Raw genomic sequence first — 20,312 nt, forward strand, 5'->3', positions numbered from 1 at the left:
GTAAGGGTACATCCATACTGCAATGTTTCTTTTTAAAACCATAATCATATCTGTAACTGTTGTCCACAGTTTGAGCCCCTAAAACAGACATGTTTGGAAAAGCTACCGACTCAAAATTAAATGTGTTTTTAGAAAAAATTACACAGTTATCAACATATGCTTCTTTGGTTGGGTCTCATCAGTCACAACTCAAGTAAAAAAAAATGTTAGCACTCGTCATTAATCTCACAAAAGAAATCCCTTCACAATTGCCAGCTCTCCTTTGTATTATTATCTGAAACTAAGCAAACAACTGCACGGGTGCACACATGCCAATGTAAATGGTCATGTGATATACTTTTCCAGGTGTTTGTATGGGTGCAGATTGGCGGGGCTGGAACTAAATGTGTGTGTCAAAATTAGATCTCATCAAAATACACACAATTTCTATTCTCCTTTAACCATGATTGAATGAAAAGGTTGTTTCCAAAATCCATTTGCATCGCATGTCGGTCATACATTTATTAAAGTGATTGGACGGGGGCATGAAACATGGCCAACAGAATGTTCTTTTTTTAAGTTAACTGCTACATTTAGCTGCCCCTGCTCATAATAAAGTAAATCAGGCCAACTAGAAAATAAAGCTGTTTTGCTGTTTTTAGCTTTACCTAATTGCAACTACAACTTTTAGCTGTTTTGGTTTATCAAGCAAAACTTCAGATTATTACTGATCCTGAGCTAAAACAGTTGTCTGGAATGGTGACTGTTTTTGTGATAATGCAATGTTTTAAAAGTGAAAACGTTAACTGTACCTATTGGGGTGTTTGCAAGGTGAGGTGCTGGACTGAGCTGAGGCAGAAGAGCTGGTGCTGAGCGTGCTGTCTGGACTGCTGAGGGAGCAGACTCTCTCCATACTGACAGTGCTCTGACACGCCTCACAATCTGCACTACCCTTACATCTGTGTGAAAATAAAACCAAAGCATAAGACACTGGTGTCGAGGAGGCATGTTTAAATGTCATTTGAGGGACCGTTAGTACTCACTCTCCCATCGAGTGTCTTTGTGCACTCTCCTCCTCGTCGCTGCTGATACTGATGACGCTAACGGTCGGGCTGGCAAGTTCAGAGATCACCATGGCTTGCCGTTGCTCCTGCGAAATCTCCTCGCAGTCTGGTTCAACTTTACAGCAGTTCTCGTCGTCCACGTCCACCTGCTCTGTTCCTCGCGCCTCTCCAACAGCATGCCCTTCATCGGGGCATCTGGCTTTCTCCTCCTGTACCTCCACATTCTTTGCTGTATCAGCCATCTTTGGGGACTGGCATGTTAAATTTTGGATGTTTGTGTTTTGGGAGAAGTTGCTGCCCCTGCAGAAGAGAAAGCATGGCAGTCGGAAAAGGGGGAAACGCTTTTGGGTGCATATTTTAGGGCTGTGTAATTGGTATGGTGTCATGAGGTGATGCTCCATTGTGATTTTAATCTATTACACAATGAATATTCAACTGAAAATTGACTTTAACAATGGTATCACAATTAATCGAATCACAAAATTGTTCAAAAACAATCATTACAGTATGTAAATGGTCTGTATTTATATAGCACACAGATTATGTGTCTTCGTTGCATAAGGTAATGCCCGTGTGTCATACCTGTTCACACAAGGCTTGGCTCTCTTGTTAGCAGTTGGCTGCGGCCACACCACATGTGCAATGCCTATGTTGATCGGCTGGTGGGTGGACATGGTCATTTGGTTGGTTAAGAATGGCTGAGGGTGTGCAATCATGGAGCTGTAATGGTTACCATGGGGACGTACTTTCCTGCATTAAGAAAACAGAACACTGCAAATTGAGCCAAAAGCTTTCGCACCATTACTGGCAAAAAAAAAAAAACGGCCTCAGTCACCGGTCCCAAAGGACACGTATGAGTCATCTGTCATTAACATTCAGGGGAGCATGCAAGCTGCGCACTGTATCAGAGTGGTACGGCCATTTCCCAGGGTGTGCATAACATAAAGCACAAATAAATTGTATTTCATAAATTATACATTTAACCTATAAAGACCCATATTGTGAGCGGACACAGACAGCTTATCAAAAGGATATTGTGCTGTGACTCCTTGACAAAAACATGAACAAAAGGGCTTACCCCCAGTCACCCAATCTCTGTGAGCCCGCCACTGTGTCGGATGCCAACGTGGTTTGTGGTGGTGGTTGTGGCACTGATGTCACCTGCTGCCAAGTGGGCACCAGTATCTGCTGAGCACGGTTGGACCAGGCCTGTTGGGAGTGCATAATAAGTATTTATTAGATGTGGTAATTTTCCCTCTGAGTGATGCTTTCATCAGCTCGTACAGGAAAGATTCAATACACAGTGATTGTACATCGGTTTCCTGTTTCCAGAACCGTTCCTATCCTTGATAAAATGTTCACCTGTGTGATGACTCCAGGTCTGATTTGTATGGGTTGGATGGGGGGTGCTTGAGTGACCAGAGGCACAGAGGTCTCCATTCGAACGGAGTAGCCGGCTGTTTTCGCTGTGTTGGTGGGGATTCCTTCAGGGCAGATGCACATGAAGTTAAATTAAAGTCCAACCAAAATGAATTACAAATAAGTGAAAAGATGAATACACCATACCTTGAATGGATGGGGGACACAGAATGAGTGCTTGTTGAAATGAGTCATTACATCCAAACTGACCACTTCCTGTCTGCAGTGCTATCCCTGGGTGCATCACTGACTGGGCAGACGGGGCTAATCCCTAAAAAAAAACAAGAAAAAGAGTGGATTGTTGAGAAGTATTTAAAATAAAAAACAACTCTGCAGTGACATTAAAGAGCCAGCAGATGGCGACACCTGTACCAAGAGAGCAGTCTGTACTGAGAGTTATGTGGGTTAGTCATTTAAGTTAAGACACAACCCTGGCTGCTCAGCTGAAAAACAGCAGCTCACTTGGCTCATCATCAGCTGTGATCTCTAACACTCTAGAGCTCTAGAACAAGTTCAAGGTTCACAATAAAGACATGTTCAAGTCGGGGCTGTCTCATTAATCAACTCACTCTGGTGTTGCATATGATTTGACACCTTTTTAGTACAAACACGTCTGGCAGCTCTTGGGTAAACAGCATCCTGTCAGTGATGATTTTATCAGGGCTCACCCAGATTAGATGTTTCATAAAGCTGAATCACAAATAATGTCCAACTCGCTCTTGAAAACAGGCCCACGGAATTAACAAAGCACCGTCAAGCATGTGTCTCCATTTCACCACTTAGCTCTCGTGCTCTTCTGTCTGGCAATAATCACATCTGTTAAATAATGAGAAGTACAGCTATACTGTTCTGCTTCAGTTCCTGCATGTGACCCAGCACCAAACACACAACTGTAAACACAAAGCAACCCTTCAGAGGATAATACTGGAAAAAAAAAGCTGCTTTCCTGTAAAACCCTCCAGAACAGAACGATTTAACCTTTGCTATAGCACTTATTTGAAAGAGAAATTATATTTCATTGTGTAAGGCCAATGTTGTTATATGAGAGCTTGTGGACATTATCCTTACATATGGACTGATGATACACAAATGTGGTCAGCATTATATTATATACACAGTCATGTTCTCATCCTTTTGGATAGACGTTTGCAATGCAAAAGAGGTTTTGCATTAGACGAATCTAATCCCCCAAAAAGGGTCATCTCCCTGTTTTCTGCTCAGCAACAACGCTGATATATGCACCGTTGCCATGACCTCAGAAACATGATGTGATTTTGTTGCCATGACAGCAGTACTAAGACACAATAAGACGGGGAAGTCAGCACTCACAAAAGCAATAAAGGCAAGGAAATTGTCTACTTGATCAGTTTTCGCAGGAGCGGATGAACTGAACAAAACAAGAGCACGTCAGTGACCTACACAAGCTGTGATTATTCCATCATTTGATTATCCTCATCTTTACCGTTTCAAGTGCAGAAAATGAAATAGAATGAATGCAAAACTACATCACTGTTTAATGGTTCATTTGTTTTAACTTTTATTTTTCTAAAACATGTTATTTTAGTGTAATAAAACTTGAAGATGTTGAAGCTGACACTTCCTCAATGACTTACTTGAGCGTGGACTCCACTCATCTTGCTGAAGGGATGGTTGAGTGAGGCAGCAGCATTTGAAGTCACAGGTCTGACAAAAGGGCCTTTATTTCTGTTGGCCGCCTCAAATGCACTGGGACGAGTCCAGCACACATCCATGATGTGGAAACATGACTTCACACTGTGGGCGGAAGAAACACATGGACAATTGGAGCTATGTGGGAAGGTCAAGATGACAACATGCGGGGGGAAAAATTAAAAAAAAAAATTAAAAATCTGTGGCAGACTGGACTCACTGGTTGCTGTGTGGGAAATCGAGAAGGTGTTGCATTGTCACAAAGGGGTGGCTCAGTGCTTCGGCGGGTGCAATCCTCTCCTCCGCATCAATCAACAGCATCCTCTTCAACAGGCCCACAAACTCCCTGCGGTCTGCCTTCTCTGCTAACAAGTCACTACCTTCCAGATTCATTACCAAGTTCACCTGGAATACACACATTTTTCTGTTAAAACTTCTTAAAAGTATAGTTTGAGGTTGTTGAAGTGGCCGTGTATACGGTATTTATGAACGGTCGGTGTGTTACAAACAGTTGGCAGTCTTTAGTGCGCTGCCTGTTGAGGAGGGAAGGAACTATGCACTGATGTGCTCTCAGCAGTTTGGATTACATATTCAAGATAAAAGCAATTAAAACAGCTGCATTTTGTTTACTTCCTGCGGTGAGTGACCTTTAACCAAGAATGTCACCACACCATCCAAAAAGAAGAAGCCACTATGAGCCTTCACACGCACCCTAGCTAAAGATCAACGTAAACAATGATGTCTCTCCAGTATATGATACATAATGTGCAATAATGAAAATGAAACATGTGTGAGGCTCACTTATACTTAAAAGATAACCACGATAGTTTTTTTCTAAGAAATTGCATCATGAACAATGAATTTCCAGGAATCTCCTCTCACTTTAAAAAAAAAAAAAGTACAGACCTGAATCAGCTATTGTGGCTTACTGGGGAATTTCCACCTGTGGTCATTTTTCACAGAGAACAGTGAGTGAAACCTTAGGTTTAGCATTTAACTAAAGGTGAGCTTTGCTTACAGGCAACGTTTTCCTTCCCAGTTATTAAATGTGTAGTTGCTGTTCCGTTATGTTCATAAAGACTCCATTCAAGACCGAGGAAACCTGTCAAAATCTGGTGTTGAACTTCCTTTGAAGTGATGTGAAGTAAACTGTGGTGCGAGTGGATAAAACATACGTGCGCTATGTCATCCAAGCAGCTGAAGATGTACTTCCTGGCTTCCTTTGATTTCATTCCCGTCTCCGCCTCGTGCTCCTCTGTTGACTGCAGTAAAAGAGGTGATCAGCCAAGAAATGACTTCAGTAAAGCAGTTCCAGTGCAGAGTAATAATAGTTTAATAGCTGTCCTTATAAACAGTCTTTTTTCATGCTGTTAACAAAACTCATACTTGCAAAATGCATCGCCTCAGCTTGTAGATTTGCCCATTAGAAAATGCCACTGTAAAAACTCAAGCCAATCATTGTAATAAGCACTTTCGAAATGAAATTCTTTCTTTGACTTATTGTTTCCAATACAAGAGGTCAAGTGGAGGAGAGAGCACTGGAAGGACAGTTATATGGATGCTGGATACATCATATCAGAATCACATGCAAGAAATATTTAACATAATAAACTACACGGGTAGTTTGGTTAGTAACACGAGCAAATCAATTCATTTAGTCTTAATAAGAAACGAGTCACGGGTCATGTTTAATATAGCATTGCCTAGAGGGCTCGAGAGAAACATTTCAGGGAATAAATCATTGGTTCTTTATTAGAAGCTGCGGTCTTTGTTTGACTAACGGGAAGAAAATTAACTCGATTTGTTGATTGAGTTAGAGTTGACTAATGACTTTTTAGTTTTAGTGAAGCAAAACAAGGGCAAAGATGAGTAAATTGGAGTTATTCTTGATTAACTATTGGGGATTTTTTTTTAAAGTATGGAAATACTGCTCACCTTTATTCTCCATGCTGCATAGGGCGAATCAGACTCTCTGCAGAAGAACCGTGCCGTCTTTGTCCCCGCGTTCAGTAAATGTTCTCCTGCCGAACCTTGTGTCTGAGAGATGTAGCGAATCTGTTGGACAAAAGAGAGAGAGAGAAAATTAACAGAGGAAGAAGTTAAGGAAAAAAATTGTCAAAATAACCTTTCAGCATAACATAAATCAAGTGATGTGGGAGGAACCACATTTCTGCACCGTCTCTGAGGTCTCGTTACAAATAAATTTGCGGCATGACAGAAAGTGTTGACCAATCAGATCAGAGTGAGCAAGACCTGCTATTCCACCTGCACCACATGTACCCTTGCTGCAGGTCCTTACATCTTAACTGAAAAGAGTGTTGAACAATAAACGCAACAAAAATGTCAACATCTGCAGAGTTTCAAAGATGGAGAGATTGCCTTGAGATTGCCTCGGGTCATCTCGTGTGTCTGTTCATGCTTATCTGATTAGAGGAGCTCGGGACGGATATTGTGATCCCAAAACAACATGCGGATCAAAGCTTATCAATCAAGTATTTTCCAGCAATTTTGCCTATTGCACATTTAATGTCAATAAAAATGTTGTCACTTCATAAAATTATTAAAAGTACATCTTCACAGTTACTTGTAACTTCTGCATCATATCAGCACATTGTTTTGACACACTCTTCTCCGTAGTGATGTCTCTCCAACAGGTTCCTCAGAGCTTAAGCTACAGATGCCTTAAACACGTCAGACTCCTGACAAACAGCAAGACTGGAAGACCTTGTGCTGAGCGCAGCTTGTGTTTATGATCCATCCGAGGTGTCAGGGTCTTTTCATATTAACTCTGATAACAGTGTTCCAATGGTCTCAATGCCAAGTGCTTTCCTTGGTAATGCTGCATGTCAGTCAAACGCTGTAGGGCAGGAGTGTCAAGCACAGGTTTACGAGCGAGGAGCGCAGTCAGAAGGCCTTGCTGACGTCAATCACGCCCAAGTGTAAAGGACACAGAAGCAGACGCAGAGTAGTCTCACACACTGAGAGCAGCCAGTTGATATATTCATGCGTAGATAATAGATCACATGTTCACACACATGTAGATGTAAGGCAGACGTACGTTTGTCTTACGTCTACTCCTTATCTCTAAATGTATAAGCACTACATGTCATATTTTTTATTTAATTGTGGTACTGTAATATAAATGCTTGTATAAAAGTGATTTATAAGAGGCATAATCTGCTCATTCATTTACTGCTATTCATTATCCAGACAAGCAATAGGCTTTACCCTAAAAGTCCACAACACCTATTCAGCAACAACTAGACATAAACAGCAACAAACAAGAAAAGAGAAGCCAATGTGTGGGTGGGAGAATTCTTGTGATGGGAAAACCCTTATTTACCCGAGAAGGTGTGTCTCTGCAGAGATCTCACAGACTGTTGAGATCACTGGTGCAAAGCTACTGCTTCACAAAACAATCATCTAGCGAGCCTAGGCCTGCTTCACAGCAAACCGGATGGGGTCTTTATTTTATGGCAGTCTCGATATCAAAACATGCATTTAAAGCTATCCCTTAATGTGATGGATACAAGTATAGATACGTTTGTAATGTTTGTATCGGCTCACAACCAGGACAATTCCTTCTGTTAAACTTCTGCTCCATCCTAACCTATAACCTTTTTGGGTTCAACTACAGCACAGCTCGGGACATCTGTCTGAACTTCACTGAGTCTGAGAGAAAATTAACCAAACTCGACCCAAACCCTACAGGCATTCTGGCTTTGGTTTGAACCTGATCTGAGCCCGATGCAGTCACATCATCCATCCTTAGCTCGGCATTGCACGAGTTTCTACTGGCCGAAATGTAACAAGTGTCAAGTGTCATGTAAATAATAAGCCCTAGCAGTGTACAGAACGTAACCATGATAGATGAAAGTTACTCAGTGTCGAGAATAATTCAAAAATGATTTGGTTATCACTATGTATCCAGCCTTTACTGATACTCGTCATATGCCCCATTCAAATGTCCATCCTGAATGATCTAATCACTCAAAGTTGAGGTGTGAACTTCAATTCTGATCCCTGAAACATTCAAGTTGGTCTGGGAAAGTGGAAAGTGGGGAAAAAAATGATGTACGTGACTCCAGGCCACATTAAAGACCACCTACAAAGCTGACATCCTCTGACCCACTAAAATTTCAAGATTAACCTAAAATATTTTTAAACATCTCTGGGCCCAGAGTTGATTCATCTTATTCCAACTTATTCCCTTCCAGGCTCCTCAAGTTTGCTCAGACCATAACACACATGCCAACATCGACACACGGATGGATGCACAAAAACACTGAAAATGGACACATCTGTAGGGTGATTCTGTCTAAAAACAATTTTGGAGCAGAATGATGCGTTTATACTGTATATGCTTACACAAAACTGGTCACAGTTAATGTTTTAATGTTGAAAGTGTTCAGAGGAGATGCATCTAAGATGCACATTTATGCCACATGCTTTTTTTATTGCTTTCCATTAGCGATCACAGATTTGTCATGATGGATGCTTAACTGAAGCCAATGGGGGGGGGGGGGCACTAATAAGGTTACCCCCAAAAAACAGACAGATTAAAGAGGGGATAAAGGGAGTTCAACAAAAATATAGGGGAGTGGAGACACTGCCATGACTAAGGCTTGAAAGCTATTATAGTCACGAATAAGGAGACACTGGCTGAATACTGAAATTGCCACGTCAAAGAGGGGAGCAACCTCCTGCTGTACTAGTGAAGAAAAAGATTAAGTGACTCGGGGATGAGGTAAGGCGAGGGAAGAGCAAGAGCCAGGGTTATAAATACAATATGCTGTGTGGGATGGAACAAGACCCCATGCAGAAAGATAAGAAGAAGAAAAGGGGGAAGAAGGGGGGATGGCAGGAGCTCAGTCAGCTCCAAACACATCACCCTGTGGCCCCTGGATGACACCACACACCGGCAGTTAGTGGCCTAGCTGTTCAGCGTCATACAGTCAGCTGGTTATTTATTTGGCGGAGGTGAAAAATTGAAGGTTCCTGTTTTGAAGTTCTGTGTTAGAAACTATTTTCAGTGGGTAAAAAGTGAGAGGAGATAAGATGACATGTTGGGTTAGTGTTCAGAAAAGCTTCAGAATCAGAATGACTGAGGACTTATTTAAAATAATTTATTTATTGCGAGATTTAAGTTGAAAGGAAACTAAAATAAAAAAAGTAATGACACTGGTGCATTGGTTTCCATGAACCTCTGTGTCGGTGAGCAGGCAGTTAAGGTGTGGTAATTTCACATTTTGTCAAGCCATGAAGGCCACAATGGGCCCAGGATGTGCTACAAGTTCAGTCATTGCAGATAAAATCCTAAGCTTATGACTCACCACAGGTATTTTCATCAACACACAATAATGGATAGTAATAAATCTTATTCAAAGCTGTAGTAGGGGGGTAAGAAAATATTAATACAAAACAATAATGTACAACATGGACCAAACGATTACTCCCTAATCCCAATACATTGGAATATATTGTGCTGTCATCCCTATATTGCATAATATCCAAGATTCTTCTTATTAACAGGCCTGATTGAAAGGCAATATCTCCATCTCTGAAATTCTAGGTGTTTTATTGTGTTCATTTTCCATCTCTCTTTCAGACTCCTCCTTATTACTCTCATCTGATAAATACTTTATGCACATGTATTCTTCAAGCTTATTTTTCTAAATGATTTAATAGTTTATTTATTTGTTTCAGACGGACTTTATCCCATCTGTCCTTCTGACCCCATCCGTTCCCTGTCACAATCTTTCTAAATTGAGGAGGCTCCCCCCAGATATCTTTAAAGCTCCTTTGCGACATGCTGACTGCCTCTTGCAATAACAGATTTATTAAATTTAGAACAGTGTTGCAACGCTCAAGTCAAATCTCTTTCGGAGGTGTTGAATTATCTCCCCTGCCCCATTACTAGGGAGGATGAAAAACGATGCCAGACCATAAAAATACTTTGGTATGAGTGGAGTGTACAGAGGGGCTAGGTACTGTATTGTAGGGTGTTGCATAGGACAGCAGGGGATCTGACCGAGGCTCTTTTGGCAGGCTTTAAGTAGATAGGGCTTTGGGGCAGAGGAAAGCCACTCAACATAAGCCCAGATCAGTCTAGTCCAGGGAAGACTGCTCCACTAGGAAGGGGCAGGCATGCAATCGTCCTCAATAGACATTACATCAATCACAAGAACATGTAGACACCAGCTGGGTGGATATGTCACCAAAGATTCTACTGCATTTATTTATTACTGGACGTCAGCTGAGTGTCTGTCTTTTCATTCAAACAATCTGCATGTAATTACACACAAATGTCTTTCTTTCCCTAAACCTCAGAGGCTTTGTCTCCCCGCTTTTAATGCTAGCTCATACAGAAAATCCCTTCAGTACCCTTTAGATGGCATTAGGCAGTTTAAAAATACAAAACAGATTTTTCCGTTACAATTTTGTCCTGGTGCCTCAAGCCACCTGGCATATGTCCTGCTGCCTTTGTCAGCTTCTGTTTTCTACTGACTTTTTTGTAACATTTTCTTTGGGGAGCTGTTGACTGAAGTAGCCATGAATGACAAATCCTGAAAACCTTTAACAGCAGGAGCAATGTCTGAGTCAGTAGCCTGAAAGCAGGCCTGTATTTGAAAGCTGGATTGCATGCAAACTCCCAAAAAAAGAACTGAACCTCTCCTCAGAGGGCTGCTGTGATTGGAAAGAATAGTGGGGTAATGAAAGACAGGAGCAAGAAAAGAGACAGAGCAAAGGCCAGAAAAAATAACTTTGAAGGTGTTAGAGCTGCTTTCACATTCACATAGGGAGCCCAAAGAAGGATGTGAGAAAAATGGTGAAGGGATGGCATATAAGAGAAGATGTGGTAGAGTTTAACTTGCAAAATGAGGGGAAAGCCCACTGTAAAAAAACATTTTGATGTGGAAATTTTGTGGAGGAGAGAATGAGTCATAGAAAGAAGTGAAAGAACTATAAAATGCTAGAAGTAGAATGTGGACTTGAGAGGAAAGGATAGAAGGATGTAGGAGAGTTGGAGATGCAGGAATTCTCCTCAAAAAGCAGCTCAAAAGCGAGTGTTGTTTTTTTTTTTTACCTGGTCATACTCCAGAGCCCCAGGGTATAGGGGCCAGCCCAGAAAAAGTTCTGCAATCACACAGCCGAGGGACCACATGTCTATGGCTTCACAAAACGGCAATCCCAAAATAATCTCTGGAGCCCTGTGGAGCACATAAAACATACACAAGTGTTAGAGAACTGCAACAGAATTTAGCTTTTAATGTTGATCTGATATGTGATACCCTATATTTATATTTATCAATAATTGATAAAGAACCATTTAAATACATTTCTTTTAATTCCACCACTTGTGAGCAGCAAACAAATACCCATAACTAGTAATACATGGAATTCAGTCCAATGGAATGGGGTGGTACATGTACAAGGGCTGATTGACTTAAAATAAGCCTAAGTTGTGCATCTACTGGAGTCACCGAGCATCAGCGGTCTGATTCACTAGGTAAGCAGGTCAGCCAGGCGGGGATCAGAGTTCTGACAGGCTGTTGTATGTGCTCTGGGACAAATGGGGAACAACAAGCAAAGTCCCCATTTCCTCACCTATAATAGCACGGTAATACCATGACACAGGGCTGACAAATGGTGACGCAGTCTTGTCAAATCCAATAATGGCGAGACGTGTAATGACAAGACTACCGACAACTTGTGTCAAAAACACAACGCGGAGTGTGTAAATGGTGTCTTGACAGCAGCGAGTATCCACAGTTCTTCCGTCTGAATCTAGTCTTTCTGTGCAGGAGCAGCCTCTGGGCTAATTAAAGTCAATGAGGTGTCAGACTGCTGCAAATGGAGAAAAATGGCTTAAAGCAGCAATAAGATAATTGAGAAATTAAATAATATGGTGCAAGATAGCCATAAAGAAGTCAAGACAGAAATAATTTAAGAAAGTCTAAATTGGAATCCCATCTATCACCAACTAGGTCTTAACATACAATTTGCTTTGGCGAGTTGATGCATAACGACCATAGTAACAGGAAAACACAACTACAGATAACGCAAATAAAGAGAGAGACAGTAACAATATGAGCGGATGTGCAAAAGAAGTAACAATGTGCAAGACATGCACAGTGCAAATTTGGCATGTGAGTTTATGTAACGTGTTCCAATAATATTTAGATACTGCAACAATGATGATGGTTATTTCAATAATAATACAGTATATCTGCCATCTAAAATTATAAAGAAACTTATAAGCTTGAGGAGCTTTTCACTATTATTATACAAAAGACAAGCTTTTGAAGAACCTTCTGTGGCCCACTGTTTGTTGCACAAGGTTAACCAAAAAAATAAAATGTACTAAAAAGCAGTGACTATCTGCTTTTTTTTGTTGTGTATTCATATGCACCGACATCCCAATACCAAATCTATTCTCTTGCCTCACGTTGCGAATCCAAAGAGTCAACAGCAATCAAAGACGTATGAGTCTCGATTCAGATTTCTACCGACCACTCAAAATATTGGCCATCGCCCTACAGGCCAATTCCTCATCAGACTCTAAATAAGCTATTGAGGATGTCAATTGACAAAGCAGGACATACCCAACTAAGGCAACCTCAAATGTTCCTATATGATGCATGTAAAATCACACGTCCTGGTGGTTTTAGAGCCATATACAGTAGGACAGAAGCTACATATGGACGGCAACAGCAAGGATTAGACCCGTTTAAAATAAGTTAAGGACGATTTTACCACATGGTCAAAACAAATGCATGCAACAGCTGGTGCATTGGGCAACATTGCAACATTGAACCAACCAGGAAGTTATGCTAACCATTCCAGCCCCACAGACATGTCCTATTTATAAGAAACCGTTTTTTCCCCTGGTGAAGTGAGAGGAGAGAGTGAAGCCACGTGACACAACCCTATATTCATCAGGTCACAAGACTGATATAGGGATATTGGATATAGTGAAAAGCCATCCTATGGTTGGAGCTATGCAGCGATGCCTGTTATGCTATTATATTCTTTATCTGCTTTTGTCCATACCTGCTTACTGCACAGTGGTGGTGCAACATGTAAACCCACACACACAAATAAAGAAATCCAAACAGAAAGCAGCATGCCTCTCTCATGTCTCTCTCGCTTGGTCAGAGGGGGGAATGGTTGCCATAGTTGCACAGCTTTGTCCTTATCAACGCAACTTAAGCCTCGCCGCCCTCCTGTGAAACCAAATCTATGTTCCATTCTGAGGATATGACGTACGAGGTGAGACAGATGATGCTGGCAGCGACACGTGCACGCCTTACACAGGAAACAAACAGGTACAACAAAACATGGTGATGGATTAGTATTCTGGTGTTTGTTCAGTGCAGGTATACTCCTCCATTCCCTCGAACATTTATCAGGAATACAATAAATAAATAAGAGCAGGAAAAAAGATTTTGTTTCCATAATCAATTTATCTGTTGATTATTTTCTCAGATAATTATATATATATATATATATATATATATATATATATATATATATATATATATATATAAGAATAGTTGTTTAGCCCATAAAATATTCTGTTGAAAATTGTTAATGGGTGTGAAATGATGACATTCTCAAATGTCTTGTTTTGTCCACAAACCAAAATGATTCAGTTTTAATTACAAAAAAAAAAAACCTCAACCCAATTAATCAACCATCATTAGTGTACGGTGTTCTATTGGGAAAGTTTTAAATGAAATCAAGTCAGAGTTATCGGTGCTCAGTGGTTAGGATTAGGGTTATTTCACATCGAGTTGAGAGGCCTAATAATCAGACCTTGAGAAAGACTTGAGACTCAAGTTAGATTCAAGTACCACAACAGCGCCTTTTCACACGAACCAAGGCGTATCAATGGAACATCAATATTCACCCTCCATTGAAACCTTGTAATAATTGAATGTGATTTAATATGGAAAGCTGAACATGTTTTTCCTCGGTCACAAGACAAAATGGTTGAGTGATGGTACTCCAGTCTATAAAGGTTGGAAATTAATTACCATGCATGAGTTGTCAACAATATCAGCATATTCAAAGGTTTCTATAGAGCCTCATCTGTTACTGCTGAAAAAAAAATCACCTTCAGAGGCAAGAGAGAAGGAAAATGACACATCTTCAAAGAGCTTTCTTTGCCTGCCAGCACCATTGTCAGATTTTTTCTAAACATTCCCTATTTCACTGCTCAAGCCTACAGTTTCAAACGTTCTACAGCGCTATAATATATAGACATTTTAAGACTCACTATGTTGAAAATATCTAAAACGCTTGATTATTATTTATTTTATTTTTTTAATTTAGCAGATTCAGAATGACAGCATGCAACACATGACATTCAATTTGAGCAAGGCCTCTCAAGAGCAATATGACGGAGATGAAAATAACATACTGCACTGGCTGCTGGCTCGTCTTTAATGAAAATACTGTATCTCTTGCAAATTCTAAGGCACAATACTGAGCACAGCAGTATCAGTAGATCTAGCATGTGCACACACCACCATGCCAAGCGTAACTCTCTCAAACTGCAGATATTAATGCGGCGTAACAATCATAAACTAGAACCTTAACAGATAGAAATGGTTGCAGGAGTGTCCACAACATTTTACTGCACCTCTGTATGTAGGCACTAACCAAAGAAAGCAAGTACAACCAAGCTGATGTCTTGCTACTGCCATCCATCTCACTATTCTGTTCCTTCTCATTATTGTTCTTTGTTAATCACCTATTAAGAAATTAAGACACAGAGCATTTAGAGCTAAAGATGAAGCACGGTGACATACAGAATGTACTATTTTGCTTGTTGACATTAAACAATAACATATCTTTTATCATGGCATGCTAGGATAGGGCTGGGATAACTAACCCCTATATACATACTGTAATCTCCATAATATACTGTGAACTACATCATTTATCTCAATTGAACTATACAGGCTAAATGTTGACGTAAATTTTCATACTCTGATTGCAGATAAGATACACGTGTTTTCCAAAATGTCAGTGTTTGTTAATATGCAGATCTCCAGAATTAATTTACAATTCTGGCTTCTGTCTTTTTCACCTTTAATGTGTAAATAATGCATGCCCAAGTCTACACTTGAAATGCAAACACCAGTGTCTCTCTTTTCTTTATTATAGTCATTTCAGAAGTAGCAGAAGTTCTTGTTCTACATTTTTAGCTTAAGACAATGAGCTCAGTTTCAGGCGCCATTGTTGTGTGAGGTACACCGTGTTACAACCTTAGGGTTTTGACTGTTTAATTGCAGAGTAACAGACATGCCATCACACCAGTACCATCGCGATGGCGTAGGCCATCTGCAAAAGTTAGTTTAAGTATAAACCAGTCTTTAAAAAGACCTTTCAGTCAGCTCCTACTGGGAAGTAAACCCAGCTGGTCTACACTGCAGTTCTCTCAAGCTCAGCCACAACGACAGACTGACAACATGGTGACTCCAAAACTGGAAAACCGGAGCCTCACTATACATCGCTTCCAGGAAATGTAAATCCTCACACTCTCAGAGCATTGTGCATTATTCAGTGGAACACAAAGGCAGCACTTGCACTCTGATCTGGCTGGACCTCAGATTAATGATACAAGGCTTTAGACACGATTTGCAGATGTTAACACCGAGTCTGTGCCGTTTAGCTAAGGTTACTTTTCTCCTTGACAGATAAATAAATGTCCAGCCCTGTATGTTTTATTTGAGGCACATAATTGAAGATTTATTAAAAGAAACCAATTCAACAAAAACTCAGTTCATTAAAAAAAAACAGAATCTGAGTCTGTTAACCAATGTGAACAGCCTTGACAACAAAATATCTTGTCGACAGCTATGAGATCTTTGGTCATTTTCAAGGTGAGATCATACAAGAACTCTTGAATATTTCTCCACAAAGACATAATACTGACTCGGGGATTTGATGCATTTGAGGGACTGTCAGTACAGTTTGATCTGCTCGGTATTGTTACTGATTCCCCTTATTGGTATTATTCTTAATATTATTTGTACCTCCTAACTGGCAAAAGTTGAGTATTCACGGAGTTCAATTTGAACACTTTTAATGTAATGTATGAACATATTTTCAGCTTCGAGAGAAATGAGTCACATTGCTCCATCACAAAGACGTTCCATGAATGATCAATAAATGAGCCAACTTTTGTTATTCATACCAGCAACAACACATGCTGTTGAGGAGAGAAGCTACAGTTAATGATTCAATCAAAAGGTCTATGACCACTTGAGCAAACTGAGCAGAGACCTTCAAAATTTGGCAACTGCATGAAAAGCAATCAAATACTGTGGCAGTCAGCCATGGTTCTTGTTCTTCTACAAATTCTCACAATAACAGTAATTGAGAAAGCAATCAGTAGATTAATCAATAATGAAACTAACCGTTGGTGAAGTACTTTTTTATTTGTTTGTATGAATTTTTCTAAACTGCTTTTGATAAGGTAGTTGACATGCACCAACGTGAAACCTGACATTTTAACATTTGCAGACATATTTAAATCAGAAGTTGAATCAAGGACAGTAAGGTTTGAGTTGGAGCTGTTGGCAGAGAGAGCGACATCCAGCTGAGCTGACTTTGCAAATACAGACGGCAAATTAAATGTGGCCACTGTCCAAATGCTTGTGAAGTGTGAAAGCAGAGGGCGTTACTGTCGAACGTATTTGTGTGGCTGATTGAGGGCATCCAACAGCCAATGGAGGCTGCTGCCCAACCAACATTCAAGGCTGTGCACGTAACCAAGTGCACACAAACACCGATGGACATTTAAAATCAAAACAGCTGACATGAGAGCTAGTTGACCTTGAACAAGTGTGAGCAAGCTAGTATTTCAAGCCATCCTTATTTCATTCTGGCCGTCTATTTGCCTCACCATCTATAGAAGTCAAAAGCACACTGGCCGGTGTCCGAGGAGCTATTTTAAGCAACCCCTCACCGTCAGCCTCAGCAACCCTGTCCCCACACTGTATGCTTTGCATTCTCTGGTCTGTGAGGGGGTATAACCCACAGAGGGACTACATTTTGGCACCATGTTTTTCCATTTCATTAGTAATTGGTAATCGAATCTTTGTGTTGACAGGAGAAACCCATTCAACTTATTTCTAAAAGTATAGTTGCATTTTCAGATTATTATTGTAAAATATAACATAAAACAATTTTAGGAGCTATGGCAGCAACAAATTCATATTAAAGTAGCAGACGACGTTTTGTTGAGACGACAAGCAATGCAAATTGTGTCCAGCATAGTGTGTTTGCATACAATCATCAACACCATCGATGATGACAATAAGCAACATTATTCTCTCGACATCACAGAGAATAAGAAATGGAGGATGTGTTTACTGCTGACGTACAAGGGGCAAGGGTGAGTTCTGCATCTGCTTATTCTTTCCAGTCATCATTTGAACTTTATTATGAACCAGGTTAGCACTAGTGTTAGCTGCCTTATCCAGTTACTACAAAAACAGTCTGGTGGAAGTACTCACTAAGCCTGCCACAGAGCTTCTGCCAAGTTTTGCATAGAGTTTGCCAAATACATACTTTTTAATACCCTCAATACTCCGGTCTTCTTTCAGCTTCTCACTTTAGGGATCTGCCTCCATCTTGTCCTACCCCTGGTGTCCTCTCCTCTTCCATTAGACCAACTTCCCTCATGTCCTCCTTCACAACATCCACAAATATTCTGTGGGCTTCCTCTTTGTCCAATGCAATCACAATCCCTCTGCATGTGACCAAACCATATCAACCTTGACTCTGTTACTTTATTTCCAAACTGCTTTTCCTGAGCTGTCCTTCAAACATGCATCTTTATTAAAAAAAAAAGAAAAAAGAACCATGAAAACAAAATGCTAAAGTGTTTTTTTTTGTTTACTTTGAAACGGCAACAGAACATGCCGTCTTTGTGACACATGTGATACATCTAGACAGTGAAACTGTAAAGAGAGACATAATTTCAATGTAGATTGTTACTGCACATCTTGCAGTAACAATAAGCACAAGATCCATTCCCAAAAAAACGTGCAGCTCAATCACGTGAGACGCACCTACGAAGTGCATCTCTAATGCGAGCAGTATCCTTAAAACATGTGCCGAAATGAAAAGGGACGTGCCGCACACTCATCCGGTGTGATGCAAGGTGAAAACCTGCTTTGAGGTTCATCTGGAAAGTATGAAAAACATGTCTTTATTTTGACTTCAGGTTCAAATGTGTTGCCACTTGTTTAAGATGTGATTTATCATCTGTGACCAGTTTAAAAAAAATACAGGCAAAAGCTAAAAACAAGAGACGCACTAATTTAGTGGCTGTACATCGCTTTCCGTTTATCATCAAAAAAAGATGACATTCACCAGTCGAAACACTGGTGGTTATCTTGACAATGTTATTCAAATGTCATTTCATAGACTTGTATGATTACTTTTGTGATTATTTAAAGATGGCGTAGGGCTAAAAGACTTTAAAGATCAGTTATTTTCTTTTAGAAGACGTATTCGTTTCCCTGCAACAAAATAAAATGTCAGTATTGCTCTCAGCCAAATAGTTATTATATATATCAGTGTGGGTGCAGAATTTTAAAATCACATAAACACACATTTCATTATACAGCTGTTTGCTTATTAAAAGACAACAAACCATTTCCAACCCAGATACCTACCGCTTCTGAACTCGCATGTCAGGAATTGCAGAGATGTTTGTTTTTTAATAAAACAGACACACACACATGCAGACGTTATTAGACACTGCTGGTGAACAGAGCTCATGTCACACTGTTCTGACAAAGAGCAGAAGCAGCTGCGCTGTTCGCTTCCTCCTCCACTAAATTAGAACAAAGTACGATAGCTCTATTTTGAGCCTCTTCCTCAAACAAAGTGAATTGACAACAATATTGGTAGGTGAATGTGTGGAGTGAATAGAGGATACAATAATTGAAGTATGTAACACATATTTTACCACTCTTTTCATAAAGCTATGATCGAGGTTTGAGTCAGGCATTATTTTCTAACATACATGGAAAACTGCAGCAAATGCTAAAATCATTTCCTGTTGACATTCTGGATCAATCATGTTGACAACAGTAAGACAAGGTTCAGAACATCCAGATGAGGGGTCTCTTCACTATGCAGGAGGCTCAACACATGCATTTGCGCCATGGGAATAATCAGTACTTTCCCATCTATGTCCTTGTGCATTCACTTGGATGTTATCCAGAAATTAACTATAGAGCTGGCAGGAGAATTTATAGAAAATATTGGAAGTGACTTTCTTCTTTCTTTTTCTGTGCCCTTTAAGACCTTCTTGTGTGCTTTCTCAATTACGGACAGTTTCAGGAGACGGACCGAACCTCAGCAGACGTCTTCATGCAGCTAATGTGTTTCGGTTAGGGTGGGGGCAAGTATAGAAAACACTGGAAGGTTTATGGGTAACCTAGATGACAGTGTTAAGTCAATACTTCCACTTTTAAATCAGCCAAAGCTGCTAATGGGCAGTGATAGGAAAGTGACACTCTTGTAAACAAGCTCATTTATATTTCTCCTTTACTTTAGCTGTCCAGTCACCATTTATTTTGTAATGCTATTGTTGTTTGTTAATCATTTTGCAGTTCTTTTTTTGTTTGTTTGTTAATCATTTTGCAGTTCTTTTTTTTTTTTTTTTTTTTCAAATAACCTATTTTCATTCCTTCGGTGACAAACTAAAATAATTATGATGTAGCATACTCTCCACAGTAATCCAAATGACAGGACTCACAGCCTCATAAAATATAATTTCTTTGTGTCAACATAGGCTTGAATGAGAAAAAAAGGACATGACCACAGTTGACTTAACAGCCCCAGGGTAAACAGGCTTTCTGGTTAAAAGGAAAGTGGATCCCATCCATTACGTCAGACAGAAGAGTTTAATGCAACCATGCAACCAGCTAAAAAAAAACACTGGTTAGTTAAATATTGTTCTTTTCCATTAGCTCAGTGTAGCACAGTGTAGCTGTGGCATTGTCTGATTGCATGGATTTTAACCGTTACCAATAAATCGGTGGCAGGAGAATCATGACTGCAACTCTATGGGGCAAAGATCGACAACTGCAGTTCATTCCTTGTGTTTATGGAAAGGTCCAACCGGGGAATAACGATATGAGCCTTGCG

The 20,312-nt window shown here is 40.1% G+C and overlaps 1 protein-coding gene across 2 annotated transcripts in view; it reads right to left on the reverse strand.

The window, feature by feature from the left end:
- Positions 1-20,312, reverse strand: part of hipk3b (homeodomain interacting protein kinase 3b) — a 40,985-nt gene that overhangs the window by 8,295 nt on the left and 12,378 nt on the right. For both annotated transcript variants that reach the window (XM_083900788.1, XM_083900787.1), the window contains exons 3-13: positions 11,218-11,341; positions 6,066-6,185; positions 5,306-5,392; positions 4,351-4,535; positions 4,076-4,235; positions 2,610-2,733; positions 2,406-2,527; positions 2,122-2,252; positions 1,626-1,793; positions 1,023-1,343; positions 792-938 (exon numbers count right to left, since the gene is read on the reverse strand). In XM_083900788.1, coding sequence (XP_083756914.1) covers positions 792-938; positions 1,023-1,343; positions 1,626-1,793; positions 2,122-2,252; positions 2,406-2,527; positions 2,610-2,733; positions 4,076-4,235; positions 4,351-4,535; positions 5,306-5,392; positions 6,066-6,185; positions 11,218-11,341 — 1,689 coding nt within the window. The remainder of the gene's footprint in view (positions 1-791; positions 939-1,022; positions 1,344-1,625; positions 1,794-2,121; positions 2,253-2,405; positions 2,528-2,609; positions 2,734-4,075; positions 4,236-4,350; positions 4,536-5,305; positions 5,393-6,065; positions 6,186-11,217; positions 11,342-20,312) is intronic.

Source organism: Microchirus variegatus (genome assembly GCF_963457635.1).
Source record: "Microchirus variegatus genome assembly, chromosome: 14".
NCBI classification, from domain to species: Eukaryota; Metazoa; Chordata; class Actinopteri; order Pleuronectiformes; family Soleidae; genus Microchirus; species Microchirus variegatus.